Genomic DNA, 21227 nt, shown 5'->3' on the forward strand with positions numbered 1-21227 from the left:
AGTAAACAATATTTGTTAAATAAAGTAAAAGAAAACATAAAATGAAAACAAAAATCACTGTTCATTATTTCTTTACATGTAATGGCAACACAGCTGACAAAAGGGAAGTGTGAAACCCATTTCCCACCATAGTTTTAATACCTCACAAAGGTGCCTTGATTATATATGTACCACCATAGTGCTTCCTCTTAAATCACAATAATAAAATTATCAAGAAACAGATATAGTCATTTGATCACAATTGCAATAGGGTAGAAAAAAATCTTTGCTGAGTTGCTACAAAAAATATGCCTGCAAAAGAGTTAAATAAGATGTAGCGACTCCAACATCTGGAAAGGTGACAGATGTTGGGTGAGTGGTGTGCTGACCCCATGTTCCTCCATACTACCTCTGAATGATGTCATATGGCAGAGGATCACGCAGCAGCCAGTTGGGACTGCGTAACCCTCTGGATCTGGTTATGGAGTTACATTACTCCTAAATTACATTTCACAAAAGCTTTCTTTACCATACTGGCACTATTTTATTGAAAATTTGCATGGTAAGAGCATGAGTATTTAGAGGTACATGTTAATTCTTATAAAAAGTTAAAAAGAAAAAACAGCTGCCAGCCACTGTTTTTAATAAATAGCTTTTATTGCTGTGACTAGTTATTAATTTTTAATTTTTGTAGGAACTTACCTGTCTCTAATGACTTCATAATTGATGAAACATTCTTTTACTGTGACATGCAGTGGTTTACTTTATTGTTGGGACAGTGATACATACTTTAATCTCTTTAAAACTGAGTTGTATCAGTATCTAAGGTATTTGTGTATGGGTAACATAATTTTCATAACCTTTTCAATTATTATTCACAATCTGAAATTAATGAAATGTGTTTATTGAAACTGTTTGTACACCTTTCTATCTTTTATTTAATTTTTTAAATTCTGTTGTGCAAAGTTAGAATGCGATCAGAATGTTTACATCAGTGGCCAACACATCTTTGCCTGGTTACTAAAGTATCGTTGGAGGTCATTAAAATTTATTAATAAAGGCAGATACATAGAAATCCATCCTTGATGTAAACTGTATGCAATTTTTCACATTCCTCAGTTGATATTATATTTGTGCATATTAGGACACCACTTAGGTTATTTTTATTTATAAAATAGCGTAAATACATTTTGCAAGCAATGTTTGATGTTTCGATTGGTAGATTACATTTTGTTACTTTTGTTCTTTGCATTACTCTGATTGACAGGGGCTGGTACTCTTGAGACATATTAGTTTTTAATCACTCCACTAGATCTAAGTTTTAAATGAAAATGTAGTTATAATTACAGTTTGTATTATAGGTGTTTCTATTAGAATGATAAATGCTTGAAATTATTGATGTCAGCATCAATGCAATCATGTAGGGATCCATAAGTAACTGAATGTCTGAGGGAGGAACATCTGTGGTGATAGGTCCTCCTATAGTGCCTCCTGAATCAGTTAACTAACTGTTGTCTGTGCAAAAACATCAGTTTGGACAGAATGCTGGTTTTTGTAAAAGCTGTTGCGTACATTTGATAGTTCTTGTTTCACCTCTTCTGTGTGCTAATAATGCTACATCTGGCTGTTGAGCCAATTGCAGTTAATTTATTAATTAAATTAATTGTTTATAACTGTTTTTAACAGAAGACTTTTACTTTAGCATGATATTCTGGCGTGCAAACAGCTGCAAAAACACTTTTATGGAAATAAGCATTCCGAGGTTACTGATTCATTTGTGTGGATATTGGTTGTTAAACTGGTTCAAAACAGTGCTCATTACAGGCATTTAGCAGGAGAACCAGTCATTACCACTTCTGAATCTGCACGAAAGAAATTTAGTTACATTGTGGCCAACATTTACATTGTTGATTGCAATTGCCAGAAGAGCAAGACAAATCCATTGCTGCTATTGCTGCTGCTACTAAATTCAAACTAAAAAATCTCTTTGTTTTCGGTGTACAAATCAAAATCAGTGTTCTACAAAATACTTGTTGAATCCACTACTCTTGAAATATGCATTTATCAAATTTAACAAAAATCTCATACTGTCGTGAAAATTATGTGAAAAAGAACAGCTGTCTTCACTGGTCCGGTATGTAATTTTAATCTGCCATAATGTTTCATAGCAGTGCACACATTTCTGCACAGTGAAAATTCATTCTGGAAAGGATGGTGATTGTCAACCTTCATATGCAGGTAGAATCTGTTACAGTTGTTTCAAAGAAAGAAATCCAGTCTCAGTTTTCTTTGCATGATTTTATCATTTTTAACCAGACTTGTCTCTTGATTTACATACAGGCGCTAAAGACCTGGATGTCATGTACCCAAACTAATTATATCTCCTCCTCCTCTTTCTCTAGCCATAAGTGATATTTATCTTGCTCGAAATTTTTATAAAGGCTATGGATTCTTACTTCTTTAAACTATTAGTTGTGCGGTAGATATGTCTCCAGTACAGCTTTTGTAACTGAAGCAGTTATTCAATTGTTAGTTCCCACTTTAAGAATAATATACTTATGTAATGCTTGTGTTTTTCATACTCAGCAGAAGTAGCACAGGCACGCCCAACACTCCATGCAACTTTAATGCAGCGGATGACAGATGTCCTGTCACGCATGCTCAATGACCCTGCAACGCGAGCTGCTCTGAGTGGTGGCGGCGAAGACTCGTTGGAGGGTGGAGCTGGAGAGCCTGCTGAACGGCGCTTCTCGGCACTCTCTCTTGATCCAGCACAGCCTGATTCCAGCTCTGCTGCTGGCGCAAGTTCACCCACTCCTTCAGGACAAGAAGGCAGCAGCTCTGCTGCGACACCAGCAGAAACTGAAGAGCCACAGCCCAGTGACAGCACTTCATCTGAAGAAGCTCCAGATGCAGCACTTCTACAGAATAAGATCAGCAACTTACAGGATCAGCTAACGTGTATGAGAGATGGCTTCATAGAGAGGTACGTAATAATTTAGTAACAGATATTTTGTTTTCTTATTGTAATTGCTTCACTTAGAAAGTATTAGTCAAAGACTCAAGAACTGTAAAAGCATTTAATTGGCGAAAGGTGTTCTACTCCTGCCATAAAAGGTGACCATAAATCTGTGCCAAGTGGATTCAAATTTATCATATTACTGACAGTGCTGTCACATTTTGTTGCTTGATAATTATTATTACTACATTTCTTGTTTGGATTTTTTTTATGTAAAGGACTAAAACTTAAGAGAAAACAAACAAGTAGTGATTTGAAAATTAATTGAAAGAAATAGGAGTAATATTTAGTGGAATCTTCAGAAATGTTACCCAAATTGGGTGGCATCTCCTCTTGTGTTTTAGATTCATTTTTAAAACTAAGCATCCATTTAGAGTGAAACTTTCAATTTGATGCAGAGTTTGTGGTGTCTGACGGATTAAAACATTGTGTTGTTATAAAAGTCTCAAACATGAGATATTTGCTTTTCATAGATAACACTATCAATTGAATCAGAAGAGAATGCCTCTCAGTTACACTTGGAGCTTCACTCTGCCAGTGCTTCATTCCTACCTTCCATGTGCAAAGATCTTTCTTAGAGAACTCGTACAATACACTTTAATATAATCCATTTTTGATGTGTGAGATAGCAATTGTTATACTTTATCTCCAATAATTACTTGCATCAGCCATTTAATATCACTGTTTTCCATTTTAATAGTACTGTTTTTATCAGCTTGGGACTATGTCTGAAGCAAATTGGTAATATACCTTTATTTATTTATTTTAAATCAAGAAGATGGAACACCACCTACATGAATGGCCACAGAAATGTCTAACATTTCTGGAATCTCTGTGTGAGAGCTATACATCTACAAATTTCAAATTTACCACTTTGCAGTTGAGTAGGAGTGGAGGGGGAGGGGTGGGGGGCTGAAAGAGAGAAGGAATTCTGTGATGTAATTCATGGTAGCAGATTGTGTTTGTGTGTATCAATTAAAAAAATCCTCTCTGATCTACACTAAACTAAGGAACAAATGAAGCACAGATTTTTGGCATCTCTTAAGGGCCAAGAAACTGGGCAACTGTGTTCCTCACAAACTTGATAAACATCATGTACAAATGATATAAAACAATCTCCTCTTTCTGCTGTCCCAAGATATAAATGACACACCTTTGCCCAGAGTTCACACATAATGACAAATCAAACAATGGAAAATCCAGGATGGAATGTAACAATATTATGAAAAGGAAAGTTGCTACTCAGCATCTCCGCTATATGGTGAGTAGCAACTTTCCTTTTCATAATATTGTTACAATGACAAATTAGTATTATATCATAATTGCCACAGTTCTGCACAGTAGTTCAACTTGGCAAAACCAACTCTTTAGCTAAGAAAAAACCATGATTGTTTAATAGCGTGTTTCTAATGTCATCATTGTTAAGGAATTGTTAAATAAGTTTGATGGATACAGCACGATTTCTGTCAGGTCGCTGTTTGAAATTTCATTTATTATGGAATTCAACATTTTAGAGCAGTATATCACTCAAAAACTACATGAAATAAGAGAAAGGAAACCAATCATGTATAGTGAACTGATGTTTAGTGCATAGAAACACACCACTGAAAATAGCATTCACACTAGCTTTTGACTTCTTGCTCTTTCTCCAGCGGAAGAAGTACACACATTCTGTCTCACCGCGGGAGTGTTTTTTTGGGCATCGATGTGGTTGTGCTTGTGAATGTGTATGTGTGTACTTTAGCTAAAGAAAGAGCAAGAGCTGAAAAGCTAGAGTGAACACTGTTTTTTGTTGCTTGTTTCTACACACAACCCATCAGTCAGCTATAGGTGACTGGTTGCCTTTTCCTTATTTTATGTACTATTCCGTACAGGAATTTCCATTGTTGTTATACTCTTCCAAAATATTACTTGAGACATTCACAGATGATTGACTCCACAAATTTTTGTGCTCACAGGAACCATTTACTGAACAAACAGATACCTTATCCTGTCACCACTGGTGGACAACTGCATGAAGTTCATCGTCTGTAGTGATCTTCTTACCATATGTCCTCTTTCATTGTGTCGAATAGGGCATAGTCACTAGGACCCAGAACCAGCTAATATGGAGGATGTGGCAGTGCACTAAACCATAGTTCTTGCAAAGTGGCAATGGTATGGCAACTGGCAAGTGGGCACACATTGTTGTATTGGACCAGAATGCCACAGCCCTTTTTTCTGTGGTGGTGGTGTTGAATGCGGCTACAAGAGTCAGTGCAGTGGACTGCAGTACCGATCACTGATGAGAGTTGTAGTGGGAGGAAGCCAGTCTGCCAGAATTATCCCTTCCTTATCCCAGAACATAGTCGCCATTTGTTTTTGCATGAATAGCTGTGACCATGACATAGACTGGCATTTCTTTTCTGAAGTCTGATGGAAGAACCATAATTCGCTTATGGTGAACAGGTAGTCAAGGAACTCAGCTGAATCTGCACTGCACTGCACCAACACCAGCTGTTGGCATATCTCCACACACTTCTGTCTCTGTGCAGTGGTGAGGGAATGGGGCACCCATTGTGTGATCACCTTCTTCATCTTCATATCATCATGGATGACAATGTGGAGGATTCCCCATGATAGACCTGTTGCCTTCTCTTGTTTATCAAATGTGATTTGGTGTTTCCTATTATGAAATTATTGACACGCTGGACTTGTTTGGTTTGTGTGCAGTTGCTGGACGCCCAGTGCTCTTGCTGTTTTCAGGAGCCACTGCCATCCCTAAAATCTGAGACCCAACAAAACACAGATCTGTGACTTGGTGCTGTTTCCCTACATATGACTACTAACCTCTTGCAGATATGTAAGGCAGTCATTCATTGCTTCCAGAGAAATCACACCGTCCACTGTTGCCCGTGCTTGTCTGCTTCCGTGTTGTGTTATAGATGTTCACCAGTGTACTTGTAAGCCAGAAGAAGTGTTGTTACAGTGTGCCACCTGTCGGAAGCAGCAACACCGTCTGGTGGTGGTAGATGTTACTGTAGTCTATATTCACAAATACGTCATAAATGCATAGATAAAAAATCTACTCACCAAGTGGCAACAGGAGAACAAAAACACAAAAAGGTTTAACTTTTACAAGCTTTCGGAGCCAGTGGTTCCTTCTTCTGGCAGAAGAGTTGAAAGGGAAGGAGGAAGGGTGAAGGAGAAGGACTGGAAAGGTTTAGCAAACGGGGTACAGTTCAGAAACGTCACCCAGAACCCCAGGTCAGGGAAGACTTACCGGATAGGATGAGAAGGAAAGACTGAGTGTTGAGAACTGCACTGGATGAGATTTGAAAACTTGAGAGCTTAAAGGTGGAAGACAGGATAATATGCAAGACAGAGATTACTAATAAAACATTGTGCATGAGTTAATAAGAGTGAAGAGCTAAGTGCATTGTGTGTAAGAGAGATGGGAGGGAGGAAGGCGAAAAATAGACAGATCAGAAAACAAGAGATTTAGAAAATTAAAATGGAGTTAAGAAAGGAATAGATACTGTGAAGAAATGCTGAGACGGAAGGAATTAATGTAAATTAAGGCCAGGTGGATGGCAAGAACCAAGGACATGTAGTGCAAGTTCCCAAGAAACTGGTGTCTGGGGGAAGAATCCAGATGGTGTGTGTGGTGAAACAGGCACCGAGGTCATGACTGTCACGTTGTAGAGCATGTGTTGCCACTATACAATCTCTTCCTGTGCCCATTCATCCTGACCAATAACTGGGTCCGATGTAAAAGGCCGAACTTTGTTCACATAACAGGTGGTACATGATGTATTGTTTCAAATGTGGCTCTCCCTTTGATAGTATATGTTTTGCCAGTTACAGGGCTGGAATAAGTGGTGGTAGGAGAGTGCATGGGGCAAGTCTTGTAGCAGGGATGGTCATAGGGGTCAGAGCCATAGGGTAGTGAGATGGGTACAGAAGGAGCATGGGGTCTGACAAGGATGTTACGGATATTGGGAGGATGACAAAAAGCTATTCTGTTGTGGTGGGCAACATCTCAGACAGAATGGATCTCATTTCAGGGCATTATTTTAGGAAATAATGGCCTTGTTGACATAGCTGATTAATACCTTCAAGACCAGGATAATACTGAGTTACAAGTGGCACACTCTGAAGTTGTTTTTTGAAGGGATCAGCAGTACCAGAATTGGATCTGATGGCCCAGAAAATCTGCTTCTGAAGAAGGCTGGTGGGGTAATTACGTCCAGTGAAGGCTGATGTGAGACTGGTTGTGTATTGCTGTAAAGAGTCTGCATCCGAACAGATATGTTTGCCTCAAATGCAAAGGCTGTTTGGAAGGGAACATCTAACATGGAAAAGATGGCAACTATCAAAATGTAACTACTATTGTTTATTAGTAGGTTTAATGTGGACAGAGGAGTGTAGCTGGCCTTTCCTGAAAATGAGATAAACATCAAGGAAAGTAGCATGGGATTTGCAATAAGACCGTGTGAAATTTATTTGGGAGAAGGTATTTATAGATTGCAGGAATTTTAACAAGTCATCCTCACCATGAGTTCATATGGCAAACATGTCATCAATGTATCTAAACTAAATCAGTGGATGAAGGCTTATGGATCCCAGGAAAGCCCTCTCCAAGTGACCCATGAAAAGGTTGGCAAAGGAAGGAGCCATCCTGGTTCCCATGGCCGTACCCCTGATCTGTTTGTATGTCTGTCCCTCAAAGGTGAAGTAATTTTTGGTAAGTGTGAAGTTGATTAAGGTGAGCAAGAAGGATGTCATGGGTTTGGAATCGGGTGGGTGTTGACTAAGAAAATGTTCATCAGCAGACAGACCATGTACATGGGGGATGTAGGTATAGACAGAGGTGGCATCAATGCTGAAAAGCAAAGTGTGTTGTGGACGGACACAGATTTCAGACGATCTAAGAAATGGTTGGTATCTTTAATGTAGAGATACATCAACGCACATTTCAAACTGCTACTTCGCAGGAGTTAGAGGGGGAGTGTCAATCAGTATTGAAGAAACTAAATATTTTGTGGCAGTATTGCTGCATCTGGCAATAAAATTTGTGGTAAGAGTTACGTATTGAATTGAGTAGCTCTTTCCCATTAATTAAACATCCAGTGATGATGGAGAGTGTGTGCAAGTGCAAAAGTTGTCTGTGGACTTTGCATGTCCTTACTGAAGTGTAAACAGAACGATTACTGAATTACCATCACTCTTACGACCTGTAATTTCAGCTGTGTGGCCATGGTATTTCTCTGCTGGAACAGTGTACATCTACATAATACAGTGTTATAATTTAGTATTACACAATGAAAATATTTCCAATCTTTAATAATGGATAGATTTTGGAATTTGGAGAGAAAGTGCCCCAGTCTCTTAAATGACTGCACTTGTAGGGTATTAGAGAGCTCTTTCAGTTTGCTCAAGAGCCCCAGAGCCGAGATTGAAATTGTTAGAAATGATATATGTAAACAAATTAGTGACAGAAGAAATACAAAGGGCAGGCAGAGTTAATGGCCATGTCAAGTGCAGCACTCGGGGACCAATACACCCAGTTGATGCTGCTGCAGCTCTGTAGAGCAACTGACCTCCACTATAATAGTGGTCAAAGTGTCAACAGTATGTTGATGGCCATGTACTACACACTCCATAATAAATGAACTACTCCAGCAAGTACCCACTGGGTCACCTACATGTCACAGGAATCTGTCACTGAAATCACTTGCAAATTGCAAGGTAATTGAGAGGTAGAGAGAGGTATTTTAATTTGACAAGTTACGAGATTTTGTTCCATTCTGTGAATGGTTATGTGCATGCTTGGCTTGAACTACTCAGTATGGTGATACTGTTATGCTTGATGTCAGCAGTCTATGTTGGTAGCAGTGGGTGTATATGGAGTGATTTATTTACATGACAGTGTCTGATACAATAATTCAGCAAGTTTTTGATGACTTTTTTTTTACCTAATTTGGTAATTGAACTCCCTGAGGGAACATCTGTGTATTAACCAGACAGTATATTTACTTCTGCTCTGCTATGTGGTCATCCTGTGCCAGAAATCCCTCCTTATACTGGCCTAGTCCCATAGACTGTGTAGGAGAACATGTGAGTAATTTGTGCTCTACTGACCTTTTACTGATCAGAAGGCATCTAACAGGTCAGACAGTACTCAAAAGTATGCAAGTAATGAACCTTGCTTGGTGGTATTGTACATTGGAGTCATTGATGGGGCATGGGCAAGAGAGAGAGAGAGAGAGAGAGAGAGAGAGAGAGAGAGAGAGAGAGGGGGGGGGGGGGGGGGGCAGTAATAAAAAAAAGTTTTGAAAGATTGTGATGGTGTGGAACATGTACATGCACACAAGGGAAATTGCTGACCACAACACAAATATATAGAGACCATAGTAAGAGACTGACCAGAAAAATCACAGAAATTACTCTAAGGGAGAGGAGGAGGTTACGTATTGAGCAACAGAGATAAGATTGGGAAGATAGAGTTGAGTTAATCGTACTTCAGACACGTCAGATGGAGCAGGATTGTAGAATGAGGTGTTAACAGGAGAATGGAGATGGAGGTGAGGAGGATTGTGGAAATGAAGGGTATGTTGCAGGATGATTCCATACACTCCAATAGAATGGTTGTTGAGGGGTGGGGATCCAAATTGCATGCATTTTGAGTAGCTGAGCAATGACCTCAACAACTGGGTTGTCTTGATCGACCCTTGGCCATAGTTTGGTATTGGTCATTTGTTAGTCTGGTGGATAATCATTTCATTGTCATACCAAAATAGAACACTGTATAATTATTGCTGTGCAGTTGGTAGCTAATTGACTGCTTTCATATTTGGCCTTTACCTTTGACATTGCAGGAAATGCATAGCACTAGAGTTGGAGGTGGTAGATTTATGTATGGGACAGTTCCTGAACCTGGGTCTTCTGCAGGGATTATGATCTGCTGGGTAGGGGTTGCAAGCCTTAGCCACGTAGGGATGGACAAGGATGTTATGCAAGTTTGGAAGGCATGAAATATTGCTTTGGCAGTTTCTCTGATTTTCTTATAGCAAGTGTTCTTTGCTTCAGGAACACCTGTGATCTTAGTGTGCATGAGTACTGTTTCTTCATCCATTTTTACCCTCTCTCGTTCCTCCATACCTTGGTACTTTTTTATACCATTCTGACTCATTCAGATCTTCCTTTTCTTATCCCTTTTTCTATCTCTGGATCGTCATGTATCTCCGTTAGTATTTTCTTGGCAGTTTCCCTAATGGCTCATACCCCACTGATTTTCCCTTTGTATGTACTAGTCACCTCCCTGTGTGCATCTACATCTTTCAGATTTGTGTGACTGTTCTTAACCTTTTGACTGTGCAGCTCTGCTAGAGCAGTTCAGTGCCCACGTGGCTGTAGTGTGATTGAATGTTGTGGAAGTTTCGAGATGTACACTCTGTTAACATTTGGCTGTGGTCAGATATGAGGTCAGCACACCTTAACATATACTCTGAGCTTGAGAGTGGCATTTCACTGTCCATTATACAACTTCATTATCAATTTGATGTTGGTGTTTTTGCAGGGATTTCACCATAATTTATAGTGTGCTTTATACCTGCACCGGTGAAACATTGCACTTGACAGTTTGCATTACATTAAGCTAGGTTGCCTATACTGCAGTAGTGATGTTGCAACTGCAGTGTTCATACACATAACAGACAATACTGTTTTCTGTTTCATTTCATAAATGTAAACTATTGAGCAATGACACTATATATAACAAATGGTTTTGTAACAGAAGCCCTTCTTTTCAGCACAAATTTAGCAGCGTTTTCCCACTCCTGAAAAGTTCACTTTCTTTTAATGACACTAGTAAGTTTGCTACTGTAGGATAGTCTTTCCTGCTGTAGTAAGCATAAGTATGCCTGCCAGTTGCACCAGTCTTGACAGAATCTCAGTGACAGGGTGAGGCTGCTTTTTGTTCTTCCCATGAGTCGTGAGTTGCTAAAAATATATAATGTGATCCAGACGGCTTGGGGTCATTACGGCTCATGTCTACATCTTTAAGCTTTTGCGAACTTTTGATGTTCGTTGCATATCTTTATTGGTAGGAACTGATGGCTGTCCATGAATACATGTATATTCTTTCTCTTGCTTGTAAGACTCATGAGCTCTCTGTAGTAACTTTAACGCCTCCCTGTCTATCGACATACCTTGACCCAAAGAATTTTCTGATTTTTTTTTGAGTATCAGAATTTTATAAATAACAGCAAATAAAACACAGTTCAATGCAAACACTTAATAGAATCTACCTACAACATGCATTGTTTTTTGTTCAGCCCAAATAAAGCCAGCAACATGGGAACTTTGACGTTACGACCAGCTGCGATAGTGCTGCAGGGATTGGTTCACGTCCCACGCTTAGTGCTCGCACTTCACGTTCTTCACTTGTTAACCTGTTATACTGTCAGCTTGAGATGCATATGTCAAGTGCAAAGTTTCAGTGGCCTGGGTATAAATGCAACACGTGGCATTTCAATATACTGAGATCGCAGTATTCATCCTGTTGTTTCTGTTAGTTCTGTGTTTTGTGCTTCCCGACAGACTATGTTGCTATGAAAAACTACAGTAGATAGTGCAGATATTGCAAATGCCATGTGCATGCAATTACATTTCTGCTACTTATGAAGGACCAGTGTGGGCTGTAATTATCACAATGAAGCTTGGTAGATATGCTAATTCATTAGTGCGGAACTGATTTATGCTGGAAAACAAATTATTTACAGTTGTGGCCACTAGATGGAAATCTGGTGCTGTATGCTGTTTGTATGATGGTGTGATATGCATGCTGTCATTTGACCACAATGTGTGAGAAAAGTATGGCTAAGGAGAAGAGACCATGCTTTGGTAATGAAACTGTTTTATGTGAACAGCAGAAGTGACAGTGCTGCATTGAGAGAGTATCACTGACTGAAAGGTCAAAAAACACAGGTGAGCTTGATGTGGCTCCTGGAAGAAGAAGGTGTCCTATCCTGGTGGAAGTTGTTGATGAGGTTGCTGCTGCTGTAACTGGCCATGAAGCACGTGCCTTGGGTAATGCTAGTGCACATGCAGTGTCACAAGAATTGTCCATCCCATGGTCAACAGTATTGAAAGTTTTGTGATTGATTTTACACTGGTACCCATGCAAGAGCCAGACAGTGCAGCAACTGAGACCTCAAGATCCCCAGCAACATTCTGAATTTACTGTTCAATTTCTGGCATGAACTGAAGTTGATGACATATGCTGGGCAATATTCTGTTGAGTGATGAGAAACATTTTACACTACACAATGCAGTGAATACACTGTGCAGTGAATAAACCATATATTGTGCACAAAGAGCCACTGCTTGGCCATATGTGACAGTGCTGTGTGGATACTCAAGCACATTTATTCTCAGTTCATTCTTCTTTAAGGAGAATACACCCAGAGAGCCTGTCAGGTGTACCATGATGTCTGCATGTTATTGACACCTTTTTGTACAAGCATGTGATTCCTGCAATGGAAGAGCAGAACTCTGTGGAAATCACTGTTTTCACACAAAATTTGGCCAACACCTCATGTCGCCCACCCAGTGAAAGATATGATTAGTGAAAACTTCCATGCGTGTGTTATCTCGAGGTTTTCCATGTGACTTTTGGTCGTCGGGATACCTAAAAGAACCCATTTACAAGATACACATTCGGTCTCTACCTGATCCGAAGGCTGGTACACAGGAATATGTTGCTCAGATTCAACGAGAACCACTGTGAGAAACTGTTGATCATGTCATTTTATGGATGCAGCATTCATCGACATCTCCGTGCTCATATGGAACAAATTGTGTTAGTGGCGATCAATAATAAAATTAACATTATGCCTTTCTCACTTGTTTGACCTTTTCTGCCCATATCCCGTTCCTAATTCATTACATACAGAAACATTTCTGTGTGTCTTTCTTAAATTCACAGTGCCAGATTTGCACCTGGTGACCAAAATTAGAACTAATTGTTATCCACTGTAAATCGGTTCTGCATTAATGCATTAGAATATTTATGGTGAGTGTACTGAAATTATTCAGCACTCATTGCATGGTGAGGTGTGTGACAAAGCAGTATATAGATTGTGACTTTGAAATCTCACAGGAAGTAGTCAAAAGGTTAACCTCCTGCCCTGCCGTTTCTCTCTCACACCAAAACTCTCTCTCTCTCTCTCTCTCACTCACTCACTCACTCACTCACACACACACACACACACACACACACACACACACAAAGATACACTCTCACTCTCTAACTTAGCTCTCATGTGCACTTGTGTGTGTGTGTGTGTGTGTGTAAAACATTGTGGAAGATGATTTTGTCCAAAACCTTTTCTACACACTTGAGTCATGCTATTGGTATAAATGCTCTTTTTTATCATAATGGTGTGGATATGAATGGCAAGTAATGTTACCCCTGCATGTTTTATTGCAACAGTATGTTGTCACATTTGTGTTCTCCACATTCCACTGCCATTGAAACATCTGTGGTGTGTTTATTACAGACATGGCGTTGAACCTGCTGTTCGCCTTGTGTACTCTGACAAAAGTTCGTCAAGTGGTACAATCTCATTAGGTGTGGGCGATGAACTTGCACGTGAAAGATCGCCTACCACAACAGGTAAAATATACGCTAAGACTTTTTTTTTACATTTGCATGTGAAAGTAATTAGTATAAGTATTTAGTTAGTGTGAAGAAGAAGATTGCTGCAAGCAAAATTTAAATAATATCATTGATTAACTGACTCAGTTCCTTAATTAAAATAAAGAGTGTTAATTTTGTAGAGATGTATTTTCAACATCTCTTAAGTTAATCTCATGATCTTATCAAATTTTCAAAGAGAGAATGTCTACATTTTTGCATGACTCTTAGGTGCAGTTGATGCAAGCTATAATTCCAATTGTTCCTGACATTTATGGAGCAATATAGTGGGAACCCATCATATTGGAAGATCAAGCCTTTGTTTTCTTTCTGTGCCAGGATTATCCAGTAGTTTCCAGTGCATGTTTCTGTGGCAATTCATTGGATCTTATTGACAGCAGTGTATTTCTTTGATTCCCATATCTATATATTGTATGTCTAGACTCTCTCAAAAAAATTAAATGGCATTTAATCACTTACAGTAATTCACTATGATTAAGTCCTACCTTTATTGTTGTTGTTGTTGTTGTTGTTGTTGTCTTCAGTCCTGAGACTGGTTTGATGCAGCTCTCCATGCTACTCTTATCCTGTGCAAGCTTCTTAATCTCCCAGTACTTACTGCAACCTACATCCTTCTGAATCTGCTTAGTGTATTCATCTCTTGGTCTCCCTCTACAATTTTTACCCTCCACGCTGCCCTCCAGTGCTAAATTTGTGATCCCTTGATGCCTCAGAACATGTCCTACCAACCGGTCCCTTCTTCTTGTCAAGTTGTGCCACAAACTCCTCTTCTCCCCAATTCTATTCAACACCTCCTCATTAGTTATGTGATCTACCCATCTAATCTTCAGCATTCTTCTGTAGCACCACATTTCGAAAGCTTCTATACTCTTCTTGTCCAAACTATTTATCGTCCATGTTTCACTTCCATACATGGCTACACTCCATACAAATAATTTCAGAAACGACTTCCTGACACTTAAATCTATACTCGATGTTAACAAATTTCTCTTCTTCAGAAACGCTTTCCTTTCCATTGCCAGTCTACATTTTATATCCTCTCTACTTCGACCATCATCAGTTATTTTGCTCCCCAAATAGCAAAACTCATTTACTACTTTAAGTGTGTCATTTCCTAATCTAATTCCCTCAGCATCACCCGACTTAATTCGACTACATTCCATTATCCTCATTTTGCTTTTGTTGATGTTCATCTTATATCCTCCTTTCAAGACACTGTCCATTCCGTTCAACTGCTCTTCCAAGTCCTTAGCTGTCTCTGACAGAATTACAATGTCATTGGTGAACCTCAACGTTTTTATTTCTTCTCCATGGACTTTAATACCTACTCCGAATTTTTCTTCTGTTTCCTTTACTGCTTGCTCAATATACAGATTGAATAACATTGGGGATAGGCTACAACCCTGTCTCACTCCCTTCCCAACCCTGCTTCCCTCTCATGCCCCTCGACTCTTATAACTGCCATCTGGTTTCTGTACAAATTGTAAATAGCCTTTCGCTCCTCCAGAATTTGAAAGAGAGTATTCCAGTCAACATTGTCAAAAGCTTTCTCTAAGTCTACAAATGCTAGAAATGTAGGTTTGCCTTTCCTTAATCTTACTTCTAAGATAAGTCGTAGGAAATTGACGGAGATCCGAAATGTGAAATGATTTGGGTGAAGGTCACGGTTAAAGCAGGCTCAGACATGGTAATTGGATGTCTCTATAGGCCCCCTGGCTCAACAGCTGTTGTGGCTGAGCACCTGAAGGATAATTTGGAAAATATTTCGAGTAGATTTCCTCACTATGTTATAGTTCTGGGTGGAGATTTTAATTTGCCAGATATAGACTGGGAAACTCAAATGTTCATAACGGGTGGCAGGGACAAAGAATCCTGTGAAATTTTTTTAAGTGCTTTATCTGAAAACTACCTTGAGCAGTTAAACAGAGAACCGACTCGTGGGGATAACATATTAGACCTTCTGGTGACAAACAGACCCGAACTATTTGAAAAAGTTAACGCAGAACAGGGAATCAGCGATCATAAAGCGGTTACGGCATCGATGATTTCAGCCATAAATAGGAATATTAAAAAGGGTAGGAAGATTTTTCTGTTTAGAAAAAGTGACAAAAAGCAGATTTCAGAGTACCTGTTGGCTCAACACAAAAGTTTTGTCTCAAGTACAGATAGTGTTGAGGATCAGTGGACAAAGTTCAAAACCGTCGTACATTATGCGTTAGATGAGTATGTGCCAAGCAAGATCGTAAGAGATGGAAAAGAGCCACAGTGGTACAACAACCGAGTTAGAAAACTGCTGCGGAAGCAAAGGGAACTTCACAGCAAACATAAACATAGCCAAAGCCTTGCAGACAAACAAAAATTACGCGAAGCGAAATGTAGTATGAGGAGGGCTATGCGAGAGGCGTTCAATGAATTCGAAAGTAAAGTTCTATGTACTGACTTGGCAGAAAATCCTAAGAAATTTTGGTCTTATGTCAAAGCGGTAGGTGGATCAAAACAAAATGTCCAGACACTCTGTGACCAAAATGGTACTGAAACAGAGGATGACAGAATAAAGGCCTAAATACTAAATGTCTTTTTCCAAAGTTGTTTCACAGAGGAAGATTGCACTGTAGTTCCTTCTCTAGATTGTCGCACAGATGACAAAATGGTAGATATCGAAATAGACGACAGAGGGATAGAGAAACAATTAAAATCGCTCAAAAGAGGAAAGGCCTCTGGACCTGATGGGATACCAGTTCAATTTTACACAGAGTACGCGAAGGAACTTGCCCCCCTTCTTGCAGCGGTGTACCATAGGTCTCTAGAAGAGCGTAGCGTTCCAAAGGATTGGAAAAGAGCACAGGTCATCCCCATTTTCAAGAAGGGACGTCGAACAGATGTGCAGAACTATAGACCTATATCTCTAACGTCGATCAGTTGCAGAATTTTGGAACACGTATAGTGTTCGAGTATAATGACTTTTCTCGAGACTAGAAATCTACTCTGTAGGAATCAGCATGGGTTTCGAAAAAAACGGTCATGTGAAACCCAGCTCGCGCTATTCGTCCACGAGACTCGGAGGGCCATAGACACGGGTTCACAGGTAGATGCCGTGTTTCTTGGCTTCCGCAAGGCGTTCGATACAGTTCCCCACAGTCGTTTAATGAACAAAGTAAGAGCATATGGACTATCAGACCAATTGTGTGATTGGATCGAGGAGTTCCTAGATAACAGGACGCAGCATGTTATTCTCAATGGAGAGAAGTCTTCCGAAGTAAGAGTGATTTCAGGTGTGCCGCAGGGGAGTGTCATAGGACCGTTGCTATTCACAATATACATAAATGACCTGGTGGATGACATCAGAAGTTCACTGAGGCTTTTTGCAGATGATGCTGTGGTGTACTGAGAGGTTGTAACAATGGAAAATTGTACTGAAATCCAGGAGGATCTGCAGCGAATTGACGCATGGTGCAGGGAATGGCAATTGAATCTCAATGTAGACAAGTGTAATGTGCTGCGAATATACAGAAAGATAGATCCTTTATCATTTAGCTACAAAATAGCAGGTCAGCAACTGGAAGCAGTTAATACCATAAATTATCTGGGAGTACGCATTAGGAGTGATTTAAAATGGAATGATCATATAATGTTGATCGTCGGTAAAGCAGATGCCAGACTGAGATTCATTGGAAGAATCCTAAGGAAATGCAATCCGAAAACAAAGGAAGTAGGTTACAGTACGCTTGTTCGCCCACTGCTTGAATACTGCTCAGCAGTGTGGGATCCGTACCAGATAGGGTTGATAGAAGAGATAGAGAAGATCCAACGGAGAGCAGCGCGCTTCGTTACAGGATCATTTAGTAATCGCGAAAGCGTTACGGAGATGATAGATAAACTCCAGTGGAAGACTCTGCAGGAGAGACGCTCAGTAGCTCGGTACGGGCTTTTATTGAAGTTTCGAGAACATACCTTCACCGAAGAGTCAAGCAGTATATTGCTCCCTCCTACGTATATCTCGCGAAGAGACCATGAGGATAAAATCAGAGAGATTAGAGCCCACACAGAGGCATACCGACAATCCTTCTTTCCACGAACAATACGAGACTGGAATAGAAGGGAGAACCGATAGAGGTACTGAAGGTACCCTCCGCCACACACCGTCAGGTGGCTTGCGGAGTATGGATGTAGATGTAGATGTAGATAGGGTCAATATTGCCTCACGTTTTCCAACATTTCTGCGGAATCCAAACTGATCTTCGCTGAGGTCGGCTTCTACCAGTTTTTCCATTCGTCTGTAAAGAATTCGTGTTAGTATTTTGCAGCTGTGACTTATTAAACTGATAGTTCGGTAATTTTCACATCTGTCAACACCTGCTTTCTTTGGGATTGGAATTATTATATTCTTCTTGAAGTCTGAGGGTCTTTTGCCTGTCTCATAGATCTTGCTCACCAGATGATAGTGTTTTGACAGGACTGGCTCTCCCAGTGCCATCAGTAGTTCCAATGGAATGTTGTCTACTCCCAGGGCCTTGTTTTGACTCAGGTCTTTCAGTGCTCTGTCAAACTCTTCACGCAGTATCGTACCTCCCATTTCATCTTCATCTACATCCTCTTCCATTTCCATAATATTGTCCTCAAGTACATCGCCCTTGTATAGACCCTCTATATACTCCTTCCACCTTTCTGCTTTCCCTTGTTTGCTTAGAACTGGGTTTCCATCTGAGCTCTTGATATTCATACAAGTGGCTCTCTTTTCTCCAAAGGTCTCTCTAATTTTCCTGTAGGCAGTATCTATCTTACCCCTTGTGAGATAAGCCTCTACATCCTTACATTTGTCCTCTAGCCATCCCTGCTTAGCCATTTTGCACTTCCTGTCGATCTCATTTTTGAGACGTTTGTATTCCCTTTTGCCTGCTTCATTTGCTGCGTTTTTATATTTTCTCCTTTCGTCAATTAAATTCAGTATTTCTTCTGTTACCCAAGGATTTCTACTAGCCCTCGTCTTTTTGCCTACTTGATCCTCTGCTGCTTTCACTACTTCATCCCTCAGAGCTACCCATTCGTCTTCTACTGTATTTCTTTCCTCCATTCCTGTCAATTGTTCCCTTATGCTCTCCCTGAAACTCTGTACAACCTCTGGTTTAGTCAGTTTATCCAGGTCCCATCTCCTTAAATTCCCACCTTTTTGCAGTTTCTTCAGTTTTAATCTACAGTTCATAACCAATAGATTGTGGTCAGAGTCCACATCTGCCCCTGTAAATGTCTTACAATTTAAAACCTGGTTCCTAAATCTCTGTCTTACCATTATATAATCTATCCGATACCTTTTAGTATCTCCAGGATTCTTCCATGTATACAACCTTCATTTATGATTCTTGAACCAAGTGTTAGCTATGATTAAGTTATGCTCTGTGCAAAATTCTACAAGGCGGCTTCCTCTTTCATTCCTTCCCCCCAATCCATATTCACCTACTATGTTTGCTTCTCTCCCTTTTCCTACTGACGAATTCCAGTCACCCATGACTATTAAATTTTCGTCTCCCTTCACTACCTGAATAATTTCTTTTATCTCGTCATACATTTCATCTATTTCTTCATCATCTGCAGAGCTAGTTGGCATATAAACTTGTACTACTGTAGTAGGCATGGGCTTTGTGTCTATCTCGGCCACAATAATGCGTTCACTATGCTGTTTGTAGTAGCTAACCTGCACTCCTATTTTTTATTCATTATTAAACCTACTCCTGCATTACCCCTATTTGATTTTGTATTTATAACCCTGTAATCACCTGACCAAAAGTCTTGTTCCTCCTGCCACCGAACTTCACTAATTCCCACTATATCTAACTTCAACCTATCCATTTCCCTTTTTAAATTTTCTAACCTATCTGCCCGATTAAGGGATCTGACATTCCACGCTCCGATCCGTAGAACGCCAGTTTTCTTTCTCCTGATAACGACGTCCTCCTGAGTAGCCCCCGCCTGGAGATCCGAATGGGGGACTATTTTACCTCCAGAATATTTTACGCAAGAGGACGCCATCATCATTTAATCATACAGTAAAGCTGCATGCCCTCGGGAAAAATTATGGCTGTAGTTTCCCCTTGCTTTCAGCCGTTCGCAGTACCAGCACAGCAAGGCCGTTTTGGTTAGTGTTGCAAGGCCAGATCAGTCAATCATCCAGACTGTTGCCCCTGCAACTACTGAAAAGGCTGCTGCCCCTCTTCAGGAACCACACGTTTGTCTGGCCTCTCAACAGATACCCCTCCGTTGTGGTTGCACCTACGGTACGGCCATCTGTATCGCTGAGGCACGCAAGGCTCCCCACCAGCGGCAAGGTCCATGGTTCATGGGGGTAGGACCTTTATTGTTAACAATCATAAACTTATTGCCAACCCTTTCCGTGTGTAATTGATTTACCAGTTGTAGTTGGTACAGGATTCATTGCAATCCTTCTGCAAAATTTTCTATCCTGATAATGTTTGTACTGTAACTGTTGACTGACCCCAGTACTGATTTCTGCAGCCTCCCATTAGAAACTTTCATGTTCTTTGCCAATTTGTGTGTTTGCTGACCTATAGCCTCCCACCACGTTCTTTTCTGTGTGACATATGAAGCCTCTGTTGTAAAATTGTTCCTATCATCTTTTAGTTGATGTCACTAGGGGAAAGTGATGCCAAAATAGCCTGTCTGCACAGACGGCAAGACACACGTGGGGAGAGATGTAGTGATGAGGGTTGCAGAAAGTTCTGTTGGGGAAATGCCAATTGTGTCACTGATGACAGTGCCACTAAAGCAGATTTACTAAATATGGTTTTCCAAAACTTGTTCACCAAAGAAGATGAAGAAAATAATCCAGAATTTGAATCTAGAACAAATGCCAATATGAGTAACTTAAAAGTAGATATACTCGGTGTAGCAAAGCAGCTTAAATCACTTAATAAGGGCAAGGCTTCCAGTCCAGATTACATATCAATCAGATTCCTTTCAGAGTAAGCTGATACAACAATGATACACAACTGCTCACTCATCGGAAGATCTGTATCTAAAGACTGGAAAGTTGCACATATCACACCAGTACCAAAGAAAGGAAACAGGAGCAGTCCGGTGAATTACAGACCCATATCACTAATATCAATTTGCAGTAGAGCTTTTTAACATATTCTGTTTTATAACATAGTGAATTATCTTGAAGAAAACAATTTGTGGAGTAATGGTCAGCATGGATTGAGATAAAATCGTTCTTGTGAAGCACTACTACCTCTCTCACGAAGCAGCCATAACAGAACTGCAAACTATTATTCATGAAAATCACGACACCTTGCAAGCTAATATTCTCATGAAGTAATGAATGCTATTGACAGGGATTATCAAATTGATTCCGTAGTTTTAGATTTCCTGAAGGCTTTTGATACTATTCCTCACAAGTGTCTTCTAATCAACTGTTGCCGCCCCCCCCCCCCCCCCCCCCCCCCCGCCTTCCAAACAAATGAATGAATTCGCTCAGTGCTTTGAACAAAAATTGGTCACTGCACATCAGCTACC

General features: G+C 40.1%; 1 protein-coding gene across 3 annotated transcripts in view; it reads left to right on the plus strand.

The window, feature by feature from the left end:
- LOC126189637 (DDB1- and CUL4-associated factor 6-like) overlaps positions 1-21227 on the plus strand; it is a 202828-nt gene that overhangs the window by 93581 nt on the left and 88020 nt on the right. For 2 of the 3 annotated variants that reach the window (XM_049930961.1, XM_049930959.1), the window contains exons 8-9: positions 2566-2965; positions 13543-13658. In XM_049930961.1, the coding sequence (XP_049786918.1) occupies positions 2566-2965; positions 13543-13658 (516 nt within the window). The remainder of the gene's footprint in view (positions 1-2565; positions 2966-13542; positions 13659-21227) is intronic. The other variant, XM_049930960.1, reaches the window with a different exon arrangement.

The sequence above is a fragment of the Schistocerca cancellata genome, chromosome 1 (assembly GCF_023864275.1).
Source record: "Schistocerca cancellata isolate TAMUIC-IGC-003103 chromosome 1, iqSchCanc2.1, whole genome shotgun sequence".
Taxonomy (NCBI): domain Eukaryota; kingdom Metazoa; phylum Arthropoda; class Insecta; order Orthoptera; family Acrididae; genus Schistocerca; species Schistocerca cancellata.